This window comes from Salmo salar, chromosome ssa01 (genome assembly GCF_905237065.1).
Source record: "Salmo salar chromosome ssa01, Ssal_v3.1, whole genome shotgun sequence".
Taxonomy (NCBI): Eukaryota; Metazoa; Chordata; class Actinopteri; order Salmoniformes; family Salmonidae; genus Salmo; species Salmo salar.
The window spans coordinates 91,862,732-91,883,523 of record NC_059442.1 but is presented as its reverse complement, the minus strand read 5'-3'; the positions used below and the strand labels follow the sequence as shown (position 1 = coordinate 91,883,523).

Genomic DNA, 20,792 nt, shown 5'->3' with positions numbered 1-20,792 from the left:
CCTACTTCCATCTCTATCATGCTCCGTCCACAACAAGAAATGTGTTTTCTCGAATGCATACATCCATCATTAACAGTTTTTTCTGCACTTGAATATCTTATTCTGAGTAGAAAAAAGAATGGATACTGTTCAAATTCTGAATCTCAAAATAATGGCACCCCCTGCACAGTATCCAAGACCAAACAACTAGGCCATGCAAGGTTCATGGATTCATTTGGCCTTTTTCCTGCTCCTATACTAAACAATCCTGTATATCTAGGGTATTTTGGTCTATTCAGCCCCAGACGAGTGGCTGTGTCACAGGATTACTGAGAGTGCAGGACAGGATTTATCCCTGATGTAACTTGTCTATCTCTATCTGTTTGTTTATTGTGTGTGTGCATGCGTGTGTGTTCGTACGTATATTCGTATGTCCTTGCTAGCCTGTCTTTTTGCTTTCTGTTGTTGTCCTCTCTGCTGATTTGGCCTCAAATTCAGGTCACAGTATATACCTTAGCCACTGTGACATCATGGCATTAGGGACAGATTTAAGAAACCCGAAAATCCTAACCTAATTAGGGGAAACCACATACTGTAACGCCTTAGATCAGTGTCTAAGGAAATGGCACCCTATTCCCTAGTGCACTACTTTTGACCAGGGCCCATAGGTCTCTGGTCAAGTGTAGTGCACAATATAGGGAATAGGGTGCCATTTGGGACATATATAGGCCTTATGTCAACTTCAACCTACTCTGTATGGGGTGGTGACCTACTGACCTACTGTGCCTTGTTTGTTTGTACATCACTTCGTTTTTAGATGAGTGTGATTGCCTAGCATTCTAGCTATACATTCTAAAATATGTTTTGTCCTTAACTCTTAGAGCATGACACGAGGAAACAGAAAATTACATTATATTTCAAGTCTGTACATTTCCTTAGATTCTTCCATCCAGGTGCAACAAGGCGATACAGACAAAGACAATACCGATATAACTGTCCCCTCGAGTTGCTGTGTGACCAGACTCACTACTTTTTTCATAGTTTCACCATCATTGTTGACATGTGGTATGTTATGCCCATATTGATGCAAAAGTCCTGTTTATAAACATGAAATAGTATGCATTCAGTATTGTTAGTTCGATTTTCTGATTCAGTGTATCAGTCTTTCTACATACAAAGTAACACTTTAATAATTTCCAAAAACCAATGCGCCCTCCCCTTTTTATGTGACCTGCGCAGGGTTGCTAGGAGAAATGATGTCACAAGCGAATGCCAGCCAGCCAGTCCACAGTGGAAGAAATTCCTACAGTGGAGGAGAGGCTATTTTTATTTTAGATTTTTAGATGGCTTCCAAAAAAATCCGTCTCCATCGTTCTTGATTTTGGGAAGGATGATATCAAAAACAGCTAGAACATAATCTACACATTCTAAGCTTTCAGGCAATACAAATATCGTGGTGTTCCGAAGAAAATATAGATATAAAAGGGATGGGGAAAGTTGGATTGTTACAGAAGGAACTTGATCTTCTGGGATTCTTGGGGAGGGGGGCGTCTGAATAAAGGGGTCTGTATTCCAGCAAAGTAAGGTGATATTTGGGGTGGTTTGGTAACCAAAAAGAGCAACAACACCAAGGTTGACTTTTTATTTTTTTTCTCAAAACAACACATCCTGAAGGTTGTTTCGTAAGAATAACGTTGAACCATGGAATTGAGAGTGGGAAACCGATACAGGCTGGGCAGGAAAATTGGAAGTGGATCTTTTGGAGACATCTACTTGGGTGAGTAGCTAGCTGACGAAAATGTAATCAATATTACACAACGTTACCGTTGGTTGCCTAACGTCAATTGAACATTTTAAACTAGCTAACGTTAGCTAGCTACCATATACATCGTCTCTAACCTGCTAACCTAGCTCGCTACCTTGCTAACATTAATCCAAACCAGCTAGCTAGCTAGCTAGCTACGTTAGCTGGCCAGCTGATGGGAATTTGCAAACATGTTATTGGTTAGCATGAACATAACACAAACTGTCAATTCTCAGCACCTATTGTCCCCTTGGCAAGCCAATAACGTTAGCTAGCTACGTTGGCCACGATCCAGATAGTTAGCTAACCTTAGCTTGGATCACGAATGAGAGGCTTTTAAAAAAATGTATAAGTTAGCTAGTTCACTTCACAAACCGACCGACCAAGTCACCCACCGCAACAGAGTTTGCCTGTAGTCATTCCATCTGTCAGTTAATTTCAAGGGCTGGAGGGCAGTTAGCTAGCTGCAGTAGAGCTAGCCAAATGTCCTTCCCAAGCAGTTGCACTCGTATTGGATGTGATGGGCAATGAAGACCTTTTATCTGCTTCCCTAGATCCGGATTAGCTCGTGGATACCATTTCTCTGCGTCCCGTATAACGGGAAGTTATAGGTAGTTTAGCCAGCCAATGCTAACTAGCGTTAGCACAATGATTGGAAGTCTATGGAATCTGCTAACATGCTAGCAGTTGCCATAGACTTCCAGTCATTGCGCTAACGCTAGTTAGCAACTTCCTTCAAACAGCACACAGAGACATAAATGGTATCCACGAGTTAATCTGGCTCTAGGGAAGTAGATGAAGGGCTTCAAAGTCCTGAAGTAACCCTTTAACAGTTGTGTTGACATCTACATTTACATTTGTCATTTAGCAGACGCTCTTATCCAGAGCGACTTACAGTAGTGAATGCACACATTTCATTTCATGCATTTTTTGTATTTTTATAAAAAGCTTTCAAATGAAACAAGCAATTTTACACACGGTAAAAAGTAGTTATCTTGACAATACTGCGTTCCAAAAGAGTAGCAGATTTTAACATTAAACATGTTTGGCTTTACCTTAGGCATCCCTCTCAAGCCCTGTACACTGAGAAGGGACAATAGCAGATAAGGTCAGCTCTAGCAGAGATACAGTGAGCTCAAAGTATTGGGACAGTGTGTTTTTGTTTTGGCTATGTACTCCAGCACCTTCGATGCAGACGGTCAGCTTTAATTTGAAGGTATTTTCATCCATATGAGCCATTTAGAAATGACAGCACTTTTTGTACATGGACTCTTTCTTCCCCCCCATTTTAGGGGCCCAAAAGTATTGTGACAAGTTCACTTGTGTGTATCAAAGTTATCAAAAGTTTATTTGGTCCCATATTCTTAGCACACAATGATTACATCAAGCATTGGATTCATTTGCTGTTTTGTTTGTGTTTCAGATTATTTTGTGCCCAATTTGTGTTAGGAATATCGGACCAAATACATTGGTGAATTTGTTCCAATACTTTTAGTTCCCCCATTTTAGGGGACCATGTACAAAAAGTCAGTCGTTTCAAATTCAAAGTGCTTGAGTACAGAGCCAAAACAAATGGTCACTGTCCCAATACTTTTGGAGCTCACTGTATTTCTAAATATACGGCCCTGGACGACAGGTTTAAGAAATGTCTTTGATTGGACAACAGTAATGTCAAAAGTGTTCGCACAGATGCCAATGAGCAACGTGTGAAGTTATTACATTAAAGGCCTGAGGACAGATCCCAACATTAAATTGATGGACTCTGAAAAGCACTGTGCATAACTTCTCATAGTAACACAGTAACATTTGTGGTCATTCTGAAATTAAAATAGATTTATGGTTAGCCATGGAATATAAATAATTTTCAGTTCAAATAAATCTTTACTATTCCTATAACATTGTGCACATCTGGAATAGTTTTAGAAAAAGGTAACTTATCTCGCCGCTAACTGGCTGAAAATAGCTGCTGACTTATTGTATAACAATGTTATGTACCTGACAAAATAAATCAAAGACATTTCTTAAACCTGCAAATAGTTAAAATCAGCATCAGATATCATCCCTGTGTTCATTCATTGTCACTGACACACGCAATGTTCATTGCACGCAAAAAGTTCATGCATATTTACAACGCAGCATGATCGATTAGGCAAAAATAAGAAAACTACACAATATAATTTTTTTTGGAGGATTCATCATTGAATCAATATAATAAGAATTCTATGCTATAGCAAAAAAAAAGGCTACATCGTGAAATGAGAAAAATGGAAACACCTATTTAATTGAACTGTTAGGTAGGGATGGGGCAGGACATCTGTTGGCATCAGGTGTGGGATCTTGAACCAGCTCTAAGCTGACGTTGACGAAGCTGCTCCGTGGCTGGCTGCTGGATCTCCTGGTTGTGCTCCTCCTCAAAACGACGTTCTGCCTCCTCAGACAGCCGGTTCTCCTCCTCATCCTCCTCCTTTTTCATTCTGTAGTACTCGTCAATAGCATACTGGTACTTGGGTGAGGTAATTTATCTAGTTGTTTTTAGTGTGTTGTGCATGTGGCCCTGTGGTTTTTCCAGTCAGCTGGTAACTGAAATTACATTCTGATATGTTATCACCTCCAGGGTTGAGCTCACAGACTTTTGTCATAAGGTACAATGAACACTTCCTGCTTTTTGCATGAGTCAATTTGAATCTTGTCATGCCATAACTGTAATGGTTCTGTTATAATGCTGATATGCTTCCTGGAGTGAAGTCCTGTTTTTTTTTCTTTGGGTAGGCCTAATATTCCTCCCCATGTTGAATGCTGAATAGGTTTTACTGGACCCAATCCAGTGTCTGAATTTGGTGTATGTTCTGTCCTCATTGTAGGTGTGTTCAGTTGTCTGTAGGAATTCCTCTGGTTGAGTTGAAGCAGGAACAGCCACAGGGTGGGACATGATTCTCCAGCTTCTTGGCACTACTGTAGTTAGTGTGTACATGCAGAAAGAGCTTATTGTTTATGTGGATGACATCAGCGACGCTTCTAACAGCCATGTCATTGTTTCACAAACCGTCAGTGTGTAACATATGAGAAAATCAGATCGATTATATCCCCCACTACTGCCCTGTCTGTGGTAGCCTGTCACGAGTCACAACACCCCAGCCCTCCACCCTGACCCTTTTCTAAACAAATAGGTCTAAACTCCATGTAAGTCCAAAAGGTTGCTTGACTTGCTTCTCAGTTGCTTGTTGTTGAATAATTTTTTTTGAAAGGCTTGGGTCATTTGGATACTGACTAACACACTGTGGCAGATGTTATTCCAATCTGTGAGTTGTTTAACACTAGGGCTGTGACTGTCTTGGAATTTGCAGTTACGGTAATTGGCCAGGCCAATGAATAGTCATTGACCACCACTGGCTACAAAAGAAACACATGGCTTCTCTCTGCAACTTCACTATTATACTTTGTTATTATCAGTAGCACTTTTTAAATTATTTTATCTGATTACAGAGATGAAATCCAGACGGGCTTGTTTTAGAACACTTTCTGAATGGACATAGAGAATTAGTGAACTCGTACACATAACCCATCCACCTGAAAGGACACATCAATCAAAGCCACCTGCAGTGCATCTCACTCAGACACTAAAGCAAACCACATTTCTCCTTTCCCAAAAATGCATTAAAAACCTTGCCTTAGCCTAATCCTTTCTGTAGGATATAAAAAAATATATACAATTATGGGATAATGTAGCCTATCATGTAAATTGACGAGGAAAGTTTAAGGGGGGTATATAGACAGCTGTGATGGGCATGAAGATGAATTTGACAATCATTAGACAATAGAAACATGTCAAATTTTATTGGTCACATACACATGGTTAGCAGATGTTAATGTTTTGTGTAGCAAAATGCTTGTGGTTCTAGTTCCGACAGTGCAGTAATATCTAGCAAGTAATCTAACACTTTCGCAACAACTACCTTATCCACACAAGTGTAAAGGGATGAATATGTTTATATATGAATGAGCGATAGCTGTGCGGCATAGGCAAGATGCAGTAGATGGTATAGAGTACAGTATATACATATGAGATGAGTAATGTAGGGTATGTAATCATTATATAAAGTGGCATTGTTTAAAGTGGCTAGTGATGCATGTATTACATCCAATTATTAAAGTGGCTAGAGATTTGAGTCTGTATGTTGGCAGCAGCCACTCAATGTTAGTGATGGCTGTTTAACAGTCTGATGGCCTTGAGATAGAAGCTGTTTTTCAGTCTCTCGGTTCCAGCTTTGATGCACCTGTACTGACCACGCCTTCTGGATGATAACGGGGTGAACAGGCAGTGGCTCGGGTGGTTGTTGTCCTTGATGATCTTTTTGGCCTTCCTGTGACATTGGGTGCTGTAGGTGTCCTGGAGGGCAGGCAGTTTGGCCATGGTGATGCGTTGTGCAGACCGCACCACCCTCTGGAGAGCCTTACGGTTGTGGGCGGAGCAGTTGCCGTACCAGGCTGTGATACAGCCCGACAGGATGCTCTCGATTGTGCATCTGTAAAGGTTTGTGAGTGTTTTCGGTGACAAGACAAATTTCTTCAGCCTCCTGAGGTTGAAGAGGCGCTGTTGTGCCTTCTTCACCACGCTGTCTGTGTGGGTGGACCATTTCAGTTTGTCCGTGATGTGTACGCCGAGGAACTTAACTTTCCACCTTCTCCACTACTGTCCCGTCAATGTAGATAGGGGGGTGCTCCCTCTGCTGTTTCCTGAAGTCCACGATCATCTCCTTTGTTTTGTTGACGTTGAGTGTGAGGTTATTTTCCTGACACCACACTCAAAGGCCCTCACCTCCCTGTAGGCTGTCTCGTCATTGTTGGTAATCAAGCCTACCACTGTAGTGTCGTCTGCAAACTTGATTGAGTTGGAGGCGTGCATGGCCACGCAGTCATGGGTAAACAGGGAGTACAGGAGAGGGCTGAGAACACACCCTTGTGGGGCCACAGTGTTGAGGATCAGCGGGGTGAAGATGTTGTTTCCTACCCTCACCACCTGGGGCGGCCCGTCAGAAAGTCCAGGACCCAGTTGCACAGGGTGGGGTCGAGACCCAGGGTCTCGAGCTTAATGACGAGTTTGGAGGGTACTATGGTGTTAAATGCTGAGCTGTAGTCAATGAACAGCATTCTTACATAGGTATTCCTCTTATCCAGAGATGCGTAAGACAAATATCCACCAGAGTTTACCCTTATCAATAAGTGGTTGCACAGATTTAGATAAAGCCCTCAAATTAAGAGTGTCAACATAATACATTTTTCTGAAGCAATGGGTGGTTAACAGCTGATCACGAGGCAATGGACGCAGTGGTGGTTCGCGCTTTCAGTTTTGCGCAAATGCTACCATCAATCCACGGTTTCTGGTTAGGGAAGGTTTTAATAGTCACCGTGGGTACAACATCACCGATGCACATGCTAATAAACGTGCACACAGCCTGTCCATTGACTCGTGATCAGCTGTTAATACATTTTTCTGAAGCAATGGGTGGTTATGTTGACACTCTCTTAATTTGAGGGCTTTATCTAAATCTGTGCAACCACTTATTGATAAGGGTAAACTCTGTTGGATATTTGTCTTACGTATCTCTGTCTTCACTGTTCCCTTCTTGCACAATTCACGCATCTCCGCTGGCAACTCCACTGGCCTTATGTGTTCTGTCAATATACATGGTTAAATCATGGTTAATAAACAACTCTAAGGGACAGGGGGGGGGCTATAAAATCAGATTTTCGTCCCCCCCAAATTCTGTTATTTTAACATTGTTTTCTGTTTTATTTTTCCTGGTTTTAGATTTTTGTTTTTCACTCGCAATTACAGTTGTTCTTAGCAAAACAAGGACATTGGATGTTCTGAGTCAATGTTTAAATCACATCAGAAAACCTTTTTTTGGGGGGGGGTGTCTGGAATAAAACTAAATTGATTTGAGTGTAATTCCCCTTTAATTGCGCCTCTGGACATTTTTTATTGTGCATCTAATGAGTGAGTAATGTGCCGGTCTAGAAATGTTTTTGTACTGCTGCTGCTATTAGCGTAAAGTGCTGGTTTCATGAGTTGAAATAAAAGATGCCAAAAATGTTCCATGAGCACAAAAACCTTATCTCAAAATTGTTGTTCACAAATTTGTTTACATCCATGTTAGTGAGCATTTCTCCTTTGCCAAGATAATCCATCCACCTGACAGGTGTGGCATATCAGGAAGCTGATTAAACAGCATGATCATTACACAGGTGCACCTTGTGCTGGGGATAATAACATTCCACTCTCTAAAATGTGTAGTTTTGACACACAACACAATGCCACAGATGTCTCAAGTTAAGGGAGTGTGCAATTGGCCTGCTGACTGCAGGAATGTCCACCAGAGCTGTTGCCAGAGAATTGAATGTTAATTTCTCTACCATAAGCTGCCTCGGTTGTTTTAGAGAATTTGTCAGTACGTCCAACCGGCCTCACAACCGCAGACCACATGTAACCACGCCAGCCCAGGACCTCCACATCCGGTTTCTTCAACTGCGGGAGGGTCAGGAATGCTGAGGAGTATTTCTCTCTGTAATAAAGCCCTTTTGTGGGGCTTTGGCTGAGCCTGGCTCCCAGACCCACCCATGGATGCGCCCCTACCCAGTGAGGTGAAATCCATAGATTAGGGCCTAATTTATTTAAATTGACTAATTTCCTTATGTGAATGGTAACACAGTAAAATCTTGAAAATTGTTGGATGTTGCATTTTATATTTTTGTTCAGTGTAGATACAAATGATATACATACTCATGATCTACTTCTTCCAGATAAGCCTACTTTGCAGTTAACATTTTAATTGCGACGGTTTTTGTTTTTTCCTTCAACCCACACAGGTTCACATCAACTGGCTACACACAGTGATACACAAACGCGCGCACACACAGTGATACACAAACGCGCTCCACACAGATGGGCAGTATTGCTGGAAATTGGCAGATTTGGTCTTTTTAAGCCAATAGTGGCTAACCAGGGGTGGGATAATGTCAATTAGATAGTTGCTGGGAAATTGAGATGTCTGACTTGAGATTTGTTTGCGAAAGTTTAAGATAAACATATGAAAAATTGCATGTACTTTTGGAATTGTTTGGTGAACTACTCATAGGTGGGCTTTGACATGTTGGAGACCCCTGCTATAGACAATGAACAGCAATATACACTGCTCAGAAAAATAAAGGGAACACTTAAACAACACAATGTAACTCCAAGTCAATCACACTTCTGTGAAATCAAACTGTCCACTTAGGAAGCAACACTGATTGACAATAAATGTCACATGCTGTTGTGCAAATGGAATAGACAACAGGTGGAAATTATAGGCAATTAGCAAGACACCCCCAATAAAGAAGTGGTTTTGCAGGTGGGGACCACAGACCACTTCTCAGTTCCTATGCTTCCTGGCTGATGTTTTGGTCACTTTTGAATGCTGGCGGTGCTTTCACTCTAGTGGTAGCATGAGATGGAGTCTACAACCCACACAAGTGGCTCAGGTAGTGCAGCTCATCCAGGATGGCACATCAATGCGAGCTGTGGCAAGAAGGTTTGCTGTGTCTGTCAGCGTAGTGCCCAGAGCATGGAGGCGCTACCAGGAGACAGGCCAGTACATCAGGAGACGTGGAGGAGGCCGTAGGAGGGCACCAACCCAGCAGCAGGACCGCTACCTCCGCCTTTGCAAGGAGGAGCAGGAGAAGCACTGCCAGAGCCCTGCAAAATGACCTCCAGCAGGCCACAAATGTGCATGTGTCTGCTCAAACGGTCAGAAACAGACTCCATGAGGGTGGCATGAGGGCCCGACGTCCACAGGTGGGGGTTGTGCTTACAGCCCAACACCGTGCAGGACGTTTGGCATTTGCCAGAGAACACCAAGATTGGCAAATTCGCCACTGGCGCCCTGTGCTCTTCACAGATGAAAGCAGGTTCACACTGAGCACGTGACAGATGTGACAGAGTCTGGAGATGCCGTGGAGAACATTCTGCTGCATGCAACATCCTCCAGCATGACCGGTTTGGCAGTGGGTCAGTCATGGTGTGGGGTGGCATTTCTTTGGGGGGCCGCACAGCCCTCCATGTGCTCGCCAGAGGTAACCTGACTGCCATTAGGTACCGAGATGAGATCCTCAGACCCCTTGTGAGACCATATGCTGGTGCGGTTGGCCCTGGGTTCCTCCTAATGCAAGACAATGCTAGACCTCATGTGGCTGGAGTGTCAGCTGTTCCTGCAAGAGGAAGGCATTGATGCTATGGACTGGCCCGCCCGTTCCCCAGACCTGAATCCAATTGAGCAGATCTGGGACATCATGTCTCGCTCCATCCACCAACGCCACGTTGCACCACAGACTGTCCTGGAGTTGGCGGATGCTTTAGTTCAGGTCTGGGAGGAGATCCCTCAGGAGACCATCCGCCACCTCATCAGGAGCATGCCCAGGCGTTGTAGGGAGGTCATACAGGCACGTGGAGGCCACACACACTACTGAGCCTCATTTTGACTTGTTTTAAGGACATTACATCAAAGTTGGATCAGCCTGTAGTGTGGTTTTCCACTTTAATTTTGAGTGTGACTCCAAATCCAGACCTCCATGGGTTGATAAATTGGATTTCCATTGATTATTTTTGTGTGATTTTGTTGTCAGCACATTCAACTATGTAAAGAAAAAAGTATTTAATAAGATTATTTCTTTCATTCAGATCTAGGATGTGTTGTTTAAGTGTTCCCTTTATTTTTTTGAGCAGTATAGTTTAAAACGCATTTGTTTTTAAACCAATAGGTTTATTGGTGGAGAGACGCATCGATCGACCATATTGCTTGCAGAATGGCTATAAAATAGGCTACAGCGTTGTCAATGAACTGTCAGGAAAATATAAATGGCGAGAGCAACGTGTAGCCTAGCTCTAGTGTGATGTGATCACATTGGCTAAATTGATACCTTGCTGTACTTATTCATTGCTAATGTAAAACACAGGCAGAGAGAAATTTAGTGAATTCACACAACAAACCCACAGACCCCTGTGGCAGTGTGTGGCCTGTCTGTGGCCTGTCTGTGGCAGTGTGTGGCCTGTCTGGCAGTGTCCCAGATAATAATTTATATTGGTCAACAGCTTATTCGCTTGCGAAAAGATAAATTTAAAAAATCCAACATGTTCCGAATAAATAATTGACGGATTGTGGTAGGACGATATTTTGCAATTGGTGTGAAAGGCGTCATAAACAAGACGTGCCCATATAAGGGTTTCCGTTAAGAAAATGTAGGGCCGGACATTCAACCGGAAGCATTTTAATTTGAGAAATTTACCGAACCCCTAAGCATTGGGTGCGTAACCTGGTAAAGGCGTCCACCCACTGTGCTCAGATTGACAAATCACATTTAGATTATGGTAGTTAATTTTACACAGAACATGCAAATCGAGGATGGAATTATGTGTGTCCTTACTTCGCACTTTGAAGATGTTAATAACTGTCCACATGTACTTTTCCTCAGCCAACAACACGAGTACCAAACAGCAAAATCACCAGCCTATGCATAGGCGCGCATGAGTTAAGTTTTCATAAAGCAAATTTTCACCATTTAAAAATGCTCCTTTATAATAAAGCATTCCATGCATCATCACATTTGCAGACATATGTAAGAGCCTTCTATTTGTAATTTGATGAGTAGATTGGATAGTCATAATTTAGGATCATGTAATTCAATCACTGTTTGCAAATAAATATATTTCAATGCATGGCTGTGTGCGGATGGCGTAGATGCCTGGGCTATAGGCTATATCAGATACGTTTCTTTCGTTGCACGGGAAAAGGCATTATTTCATGCAATTCAACTACACTTTATTTGACTGGAGACATTAGCAGCATCTTTTTATTTATATATATATATATTTTACAGGGTAGCCTACTCTGCTGACAAACAGACGTTGACGATGTAATAGGCCTATGAGAAGGGAGACACTCATATAATATGACGTCCATCTAAACTGGAGAAGGAAATTATTGTCCAAAAAGCAACTTAAGTTGCACTGACCAAACGATGATAAGAGTGACTATGCGCAGTGCGCCCTCACCTTGGATTTGGCCTATGCTTTCCACTGGTGCCAATAAGATAGGCTTGCTGTTGTTCGCTCAATTAAGTTGATAATTTTTATAACTAAAAGACAGATTAGTCTTCTTCATTGTCATCTCAGCAATGGCCATTTTGTTTTCCTGCGATTGAATTGTGAAATTTTGCGATATGCCTGGCTGGACCTGTACTTTTCACTGACCGTCGCAGCTCAACAATCTTCTATTTGTTATTGCCGCATGCGCAGTTGTTGCCTTTCCTTCCGACTGTAGGCAATGCGATTCAATACAATCCACAACGTAGTTTTTCTTTTAAGGGGAAGCTAATGATCCTCTGTGGCCAAAGTATGCTTTAGTAGCCTGTTTTGAATTATTTTATTTATTCATGTATAGACAGGAGTAGGCTTATTATGCCATATAATTTAGCCAATTTAATTCAATTAGGGAAAGCTTAGCTCGTATGTTTTTTACTTCCTAGTTATTTGGACCAAAATAATGGACTTGAGAAAGAGCCTTTACTGAAAATAGGCCTTTTGCAGTATGACAGGAGTATCTAATTCTTATTAAAGATCCAGATAGTTTCCTAAAGTTGCCTTTATGAATGGACATGGGCCTATAAAGTGAATCATTGAACTCACAATCACACCCCGCAAAAGGACCCATTAACGCTGGTTTGGATAGGATTGTCCATTTGACACAATGTAGGAGCCAGAACAACCTTGTCGACTGCTGTTGAATAATTAATAGTCAGACACATCCAACCTTTTTTTTTTTTTTTTGACTGCTTTATTTACTAGCAAGAAATGAAAATATGCATTGTATTAAAAAAAAGTCCACATCAAACTTTTCTTTTTAGGCTTCTGCAACCCCGCTAGCTGCTAGAGCATCAAACAACAGCTGGAAAGACGAGATGTAGACGAAGTTAGCAGAACTGCTTATCGTTAGTGAACACTCCCGCTATTAGATTAAGTTGATCTACATGAAAATAAAGTTAATACAAAATGAATGTAGGCCTATTTAAACAGTTTTGATGGCTGTTTTATTTTCATGCCGGTCTTCATCCATAAATGTAAATTACAGGGTTATTCAATTACTGTCACATCCCTATTAAATGCACTGTTTGTTCATGTTCAGAGACACTCACTGACTTTTGGGAAAAGTAGATTTATTTTCTCATTGCATGCTGCTGTTTAACTTATGGTCAATATATAAGTTGTGTTGCAGATGAGAAACCTCATGGCCAACTCCAATGAAACTCAATAGACATGAAGTGTAATGGAATTGCCCCAACCGTGCACCACTGCGTGTAAGGGCTGAGTGGATGTTTTTAATGAGTCGTGACTTCCCTGTGGCTCAGTTGGTAGAGAATGGTGTTTGCAACGCCAGGGTTGTGGGTTCGATTCCCACGGGGGGCCAGTACAAAAAAATTAAATAAAAAAATAAATGCATGAAATGGTATGAAATGTATGCATTCACTACTGTAAGTCGCTCTGGATAAGAGCGTCTGCTAAATGACTAAAATGTAAATGTAAAATGTGACTGTGAAATAGGAGACGTGTAGTGATAAGGCCATCCAGCCCACCCCACCCGCACTGAACCACTTAGGATATGGTGTGGGTGTTTTGCTTTTGACACCCTAGCTGGATTGCATAACCAGACCAAAAATCTATCACTCTCCTAGGCCACATGAAACATTCTGACACCAAAAGACTTATGTTGAGTTCATATAGTTTGACTGTACCACGTGAAGTACAATTTGTTCATTTCTAGAGCATGACTGGCAATTTTGTGGATGAAAAAAAACACTGCATTTGCTCAATGCTGATGAAGTCATCCATGTTTTGGAAGGCTAAACCGTTATGCCATTGGGAAAAAAATAAACGTGTCAGTCCTAAGTGCCTAGTTCTTATCCATTGTAATGGGAGAGACAGAATATTATTTCATCCCAGGTCAGCTGTGTTCCTGTGTACTCTTCAGGTGATTGGGGGGAGGGCATTCATCCTACTCACACACAGGGGAAGGGAAGCTCCAGTCAGCTGTACTTCCCTCAGATTAATGCAGCCCCCTTTATGTAACCACGTGTAGGATTCATCCAACATGTTATTGTGTGTTCATGGAGGTGTTAAGCGCTTTTCAGGAGAGGGTCTGAGTCATTCGCTGGCTGGTGGCTCTGTTGTGTAGCTGACGCTCGCTTAGAGTTCCACACGTGGACTGTAGCCTACTTTTGAAATGAAATGTCAGATTTATAAAGTTCCCGTTTCCCACTGCTAGCACACAAGCAGCAAATGTGCACATCTTCAATGCATTTTTAGACTTGTAGCTTTTGCAAGCTGCCCAAAGAGCAGTAGGCCCAATACTAAAGTAGAATTCTGGTCACACATGCTGGCAGTACTCCTCATAAGGAAACGTTAAGATTACAGTTAAAGTTGGTTTGTTTACCTGTTTGAGTTGCATTCTTTTGTGACTGGTATGATATGAATGGGACTTGGTGTATATGCCCCGTCTACATTTTAGTCATTTAGCAGACACTCTTAACCATAATGGCTCCTGTAAGTCACTCTGGTTAAGTGTCTTGCTCAAGGGTACGTCGACAGATTTTATTTTTTTTCACCTGTCTGCCGCAATGCTCAGTCAGCAGGGGCATGCACATCACCAGACCCATGAGTTTCCCCATCTTACTGGTCAGGTAAAACTGTCCAGGCCCTAGTCCTTTATAGGCCTAAATCATACTCAGAACTGAAAGCAATAACACCCCTGGTGGCTATTTATCCATCTACATCCATTTGTATTGACAGTCTTTCCTCTTTCTTCCCCAGGCACAGACATCTCAGTGGGAGAGGAGGTGGCCATTAAACTGGAATGTGTGAAGACCAAACACCCCCAGCTCCACATAGAGAGTAAGATCTACAAGATGATGCAGGGAGGAGGTGAGACATGGGTCTGAAACATTATACATGGGCCAGGCTGTGGCTATCACTCTCTTTCCCCATCTCCCCCTTCTATCTACACCCTTCATCTTCCTTCTCACCCTATTTTCCCCCTTCCCTCAATGTTAATGTGGTTTTCACATCGCTGGACAAGCAGGCAGGCAGTCATCCACATGAGTCAGTCATGCCAGCCAGCAGCCTGAGCGAATAGAGACTCAGTAGAAGTCATCAGATCACAGAGCCAGAGAAACAGCACTTGTGTGGGCTAGGTATCACACAAGAAATCATGTTAAACCCAATAAAGAATGGGATTTCCTTTCCCTACAGTGGGCATCCCGTCCATAAAGTGGTGTGGAGCAGAGGGAGACTACAACGTGATGGTGATGGAGCTGCTAGGCCCCAGTCTGGAGGACCTGTTCAACTTCTGCTCCCGCAAGTTCAGCCTCAAGACTGTCCTGCTGCTGGCTGACCAGATGGTGAGACACAACTGACCATTAAATCCTCAGCTCTTATGCTGGCTATTAGGGTCCTCTGTATCTTCTACAGTTAGGGCTACTATGTGCTATGAAATCTGCTAGCAAATTAGAAGCGCAAAGTAAAGCTGTCCAGGAGGTGTAGTGGCCACCCCTGCTCTTATGTATGTGAAAATAACCCTCCTCTCCTCCAGATCAGCCGGATTGAGTACATCCACTCTAAGAACTTCATCCACAGAGATGTGAAGCCTGACAACTTCCTGATGGGCCTGGGTAAGAAGGGCAACTTGGTGTACATCATCGACTTTGGCCTGGCCAAGAAGTACCGCGACGCCCGCACACACCAGCACATCCCCTACCGCGAGAACAAAAACCTGACCGGCACCGCGCGCTACGCATCCATCAACACACACCTGGGAATTGGTAGGTCACACTCACATACACACAAACGCTATGCGCACACATTCCTCAGCACAAGCCTGATAGTGGAGCACTTTCCTTCGATCATATCAGATCTGGAAAGGACCATGCTTTTTGAAGGTATTCAAACATGGCCAGTGTGACTTTCTCCTCTCTCCCTCTACAGAGCAGTCTCGGCGTGATGACCTGGAGTCTCTGGGTTATGTCCTGATGTACTTCAACCTGGGCTCTCTGCCCTGGCAGGGCCTCAAGGCCGCCACCAAGAGACAGAAGTACGAACGCATCAGCGAGAAGAAGATGTCCACCCCCATCGAGGTGCTCTGCAAGGGATACCCCTGTGAGTAATGTGATTTTCTATGTTTACTCCATCCTGGTTATAGTGTACTAAGGGTTTCTGTGCTTATCATGTAGTAACAATATACTGTTGGAGTGTTTCTGTCCATTTGTCTTGTCCTTTCTGCACCTCTCTACAAAGAGATCATTCTGTGACCCTGTAAACATGGGAAAGAATTTCCCTTCCCGATGATAAAGTATTCTGATTAAAAGATGATAAAGTATTCTGATTAAAAGTAACACTTCTTCCTCCTCACAGCTGAGTTCTCCACCTACCTGAACTTCTGTCGTTCTCTGCGGTTCGACGACAAGCCAGACTACTCGTACCTCAGACAGCTGTTCAGGAACCTGTTCCATAGACAGGGCTTCTCTTACGACTACGTCTTTGACTGGAACATGCTCAAGTTTGTGAGTACTGCCTCTTAATTGTTAATTAACCATCTATTAAAACAAATATTAATGATTTATTACACATTAGTCCTCTTAACCATTAGCTAATGGTACATCAGCGGCAGCTTTCTGATCTAGTCTCCATTTCTATCCTTCTGACTGCCCCTAATTCCAAGGGGGCCAACCGAGCAGCAGAGGAGGCGGAGCGGGAGCGGCGGGACAGAGAGGATAGGCTGAGACACAGCAGGAACCCCGGGGCCAGGGGACTCCCTGCCGCCTCAGGACGACCCAGAGGAACACAGGACACCGCGCCGCCTACACCCCTCACACCCACCTCACACACAGGTTAGTGTTTCTCACACATATCTACACACACACACACCTTAAACCCCTCACACACAGGTTAGTGTTTCTGACGCACACCTAGATGACTTTGATGTATAGATTACTTCACAATGTGCTTGACTATTGTCTTGTCATGGTCAGGGAGCATAGTATTTATTTCTCTCTCCTCTCTAGCCAACACATCTCCACGACCGGTGTCCGGTATGGAGCGGGAGAGGAAAGTGAGCATGCGGCTTCACCGGGGAGCTCCCGTTAACGTCTCCTCGTCCGACCTGACGGGACACCAGGACACCTCCCGCATGTCTACCTCACAGGTACAAGCTCGCCCGTCCCTAGCCGCACCCCCTCGGGCCTCACCAGATGACCCTTGACCTCATACGACCATGCCCCATCATGACCCACTCCTGCAGAGAAATATGCAACACATAACTAATGAAGTTGTCTATAGTCGAAACTTGAAGCAGGAATGTCTCCTGACTGTCTTTAGATGTCAGTAAGATTATCTATACGTCTAGCAGTGCATCAGTAAGGCCGGAGGAACTTCAGCTAGCTATGTAAAGGGCCCAGGCGTTAGCCTGCCAAAGCAAGACAAGGAGAAGAGGGGGAAAGAAATCCACCCCAGGATTGAGAGGAAACCCTCAACATCTCCCCATTCTCCTTGCTCATGTCTTAACGTTTCCACCAGGTGATCATGGGAGTTTTATCTCCCACTCCCAGGGCATTGGTGTGACGGTAAGCATGCCATACTACAGACCCAGATCCACTTGTCTGACTTGCCCTACGACCTTCTCTCTCCCTCCTTCCCCCCCAACCTCAGAATAGCATTCCCTTCGATCATCACGACAAGTAGAGGCTCACCACATCCTCGTGTGACGGCCCGATGGCCACACTAGGTGAGTCCCGCTCAGGCTGGCGCTGTGTCCTAAAGCACCAGGGATGCACGTCTCCTGTCCTATTGGGCAGCACTGTCTGTCTGCAGGCTCTGTTACACTATGAAAGGGGTTTGAGACCATGTGATCACTGGAGACAAGTAGCTTCAATGTTAGCAGCTAATATCGCTGATGACAATAGGAGCTAGACTTCAGCAGGCCAGACTCCTCCCTTTCATAGCGTACTGATCAGTGTGTGAGTCTTCATATCAAACACTGCAGCCCTTGAGAACTGGAGTGCTGCATTCCCGCCTTGTGATAACAAATACACGTGGGGAATTAGTGTTTCCCTTATTCCTGGCTGTCACCCCACCTAGCTCTGTGACCTGTGACCTATCCTCCGCTCAGTGCGTGTGGCTTGTTGCAGTGGTTGGACTGTGGTGATGCCTGTCTGACGTTCTCCAGCATGTGACTGCATTGGGTCCTATTCTGCTCCTAACTCTCTAGTGTCCTTCAAACCCTCTCTCCCTTGACTTTTACCACTGCTCAATGCTGCATGGTTTTTCATTCATCTCCAGAAATTCTCCTCAAGCTACAGTTTAGGTTCGCCACGGCTGAAAGCGTAAACTCTGCGGAATAGTGCATTTAGGTTTATTTTTCTGACACGTGAATGACGCACCAGACTAAAGCCATGTGATGAGGCGGCCCAACGCTGCCTACCCTCATCTATCACCCTCAGCATATCTGCTGCACTACACAGAAATACTGCTGCTGCTACTGAGAAATATGACAAGATGAAGCTATTTTCAACCCTTCATGCATGTCTTGAACCTTATGAAGAATATTCTGATATTGCACGTCTGGTATTTTTAACGACATCTTAAGTGCAGAAGAGAATGAAATATGAATGATAGAGATTCCATGCAGAGAAGCTAGAGTAGAGATCCCCGCCTGCAAATATAAAAGTTCTCTCTCTCTCTCAGATGGTGCCTGGTATGATCCCTGGTGGCCTCCACTCTGCAGCGCCTCGATGAGACCAGACCCACAATGCACCTGGCACAGCGGAGGACTGCACCAAGCCTGGCTCAACCAATCAGCTGCCAGCCAGCCTAACTACTTCAGAAACCATCAGAAGACCACCACTTTCCTCTCCTGACCTGGTGTTCTCTGGTTGATCCTTTCTTTTTCACACTAGATCTCTTGTTCCTTTCCCACTCGCCCTTGCTATCCTTGTACTCTCTCCCGAACACTTACAATCGTTGTGATAAAGAATCTCTGAACTACAGACCACATCTGCAACCTTTTTTCTGGGAGACATTTTCAACATCTGTGCAGAGGCTGTGGTCTTTGCTGCCATGGCGATGTAATTAAGACTGAAACGACAAATGGAACGACAACAACCGCCACTGTTATCGCAATGGTTACTACTTATCATCCATGGCACTTTGTCAATAGACACCAATTTCTACTCCCACACTACATAACCCTAATCGATAAGTCTGACATGAAAAGAGCTAATCAATGATTGCGGCTCTATTTGAAATGGATCGTTTTTGGTGACTGCTTTTCATTTATACTTTATTTACAGACCTCTTTTCTCTGACCACCAGCAGGCTTTTGTTTTCCATTGTTTTCACAGCCCTGATCTGTAACTCTAAAGCCATTTGTAATATATACTATTTGCATGTTTTAACACTGGACATCCCATTGACCAAGCTGATGTGTATGAGTCAGGTGGAGGGTTTCAACTCTAAACCACAACTAAAGTTTGTTTTCTTTATGGGGTTCTATGATCAACATCCCTCAAGTTGTATGTGTATAGGAGGGGCCCCTGTTAAGGTTTCCTCTTCTCACACTGAGTCAGACTGCCTCATGGTCTACTGTACAGATCTACTCTGTTATTTGTATTGTTTCTAAGCTGTGAAATTGTATTTTAATGAAGATGTGGAAATGTTTCAGCTTTTTTCCCTTTTTTTGTTTCCTTATTGTGGTTAATTTGGGTTTCTGACCGTAGGTCTCACTTGGGGCTGCTCTAAAGTGGGACATCACTGTCCAATAATCGGTTTGTTTTGGGCTGTCATAATCATTGTCTGTTCCCAGGCTTTTGCTGTGTCTGTCCACAAAGATGAAGTGCAGGATCGTTTTAGTTGGACTTCCTCAAATACACCAGAAATGAGAGCACATACCCAGAGACTTAAGTGTCGGTTAAATGGCTGCCATTTTAAACTATAATTTGTTTTGAGTGTGAATGGAGGTTTTATATCAAAGGCTCACAATTACTTACTGGCTCCATGTGAACACGGGTGTTATTATTTGTACATGTTTTGAGAAGTAAAATGGTCCTGCACTGATGTGGCTAGAAGCAGAGGCACTTGACTAAACCTCTGATTACTTTAGCTATTCCCTGATAAATGAACCGATTTACACTTCTCTTGGGTGGGCTATGGTCTTGGACGTTCCACTCGATGGTCATGTTCCCCTGCTCAGACGTTGCATGCATCGACCAGTGATTGCATGCCACATCATCGAATGTGCCGATAATATGGTTAGCTGATACGTTAAATACCTATTATCGATGCGTTGTAAGATCTTGCATGCGTCGGCAAGGCCTGGGCAGAGTAACATGCCAAATCTTCACTGGTTCTCAGCAAAGAGTGGAGCAAGAGTTTGAGATATTCAATTCAACCTCTGAGGATTATTTCAATCAGCAAGATGAGATTTAAGGGCGGGCACAGCTGAACTGTTGCCATGGTTCAGCTCTATAGGACTGTTTTAATGCTGACCTCATTATTGACTAGTCATTTCTGGTTTGACTCATGGCCAGTTTGGTCAATCACTGACTCACCCTCCTATGTGTAATTAACTAAGATACCAGCTCTAAGAATATTCCTTTATCTCCCATTTGTGTACTTTTAAAAACTGTAAATAAATGAAGTACTTTGTGTACTACTCTGTGCTTTCATTTTCAAATGTTATTTTTGTATTTATGGATTTAGATGTCTATCACCTGTATGCAGACTACCACCAGACATGCACACTGTGATTTCCCTAAACTGGGACACCTGATGGGAAGAGAAAGACACCCAAAAGAGAAGTAGCGATGAAGGACTGTGACCCAACCTGGGGAACCCTCACCAAGCAGATTAAGATAATGCCGTAATGCCAACCCA

General features: G+C 43.4%; 1 protein-coding gene across 5 annotated transcripts; it reads left to right on the top strand.

Annotated features, from left to right (window-relative positions):
• Positions 1–1,242: 1,242 nt before the first annotated feature.
• LOC106610228 (casein kinase I) lies at positions 1,243–20,568 on the top strand. Of its 5 annotated transcripts, none has more exons than XM_014209456.2 (10): positions 1,243–1,756; positions 14,682–14,792; positions 15,120–15,268; positions 15,460–15,688; positions 15,852–16,022; positions 16,278–16,426; positions 16,567–16,753; positions 16,928–17,067; positions 17,576–17,646; positions 18,606–20,568. In XM_014209456.2, exons 1-9 carry the CDS (start codon positions 1,681–1,683, stop codon positions 17,624–17,626), a joined length of 1,263 nt encoding a protein of 420 aa, XP_014064931.1. In that variant the 5' UTR covers positions 1,243–1,680; the 3' UTR covers positions 17,627–17,646; positions 18,606–20,568. The 5 variants fall into 5 exon arrangements, with proteins under 5 accessions (XP_014064931.1, XP_014064939.1, XP_014064922.1 ...); XM_014209464.2 differs by having other exon boundaries at positions 17,571–17,646; XM_014209485.2 differs by having other exon boundaries at positions 1,244–1,756; positions 16,585–16,753; positions 17,571–17,646.
• The last annotated feature ends 224 nt before the right edge of the window (positions 20,569–20,792 follow it).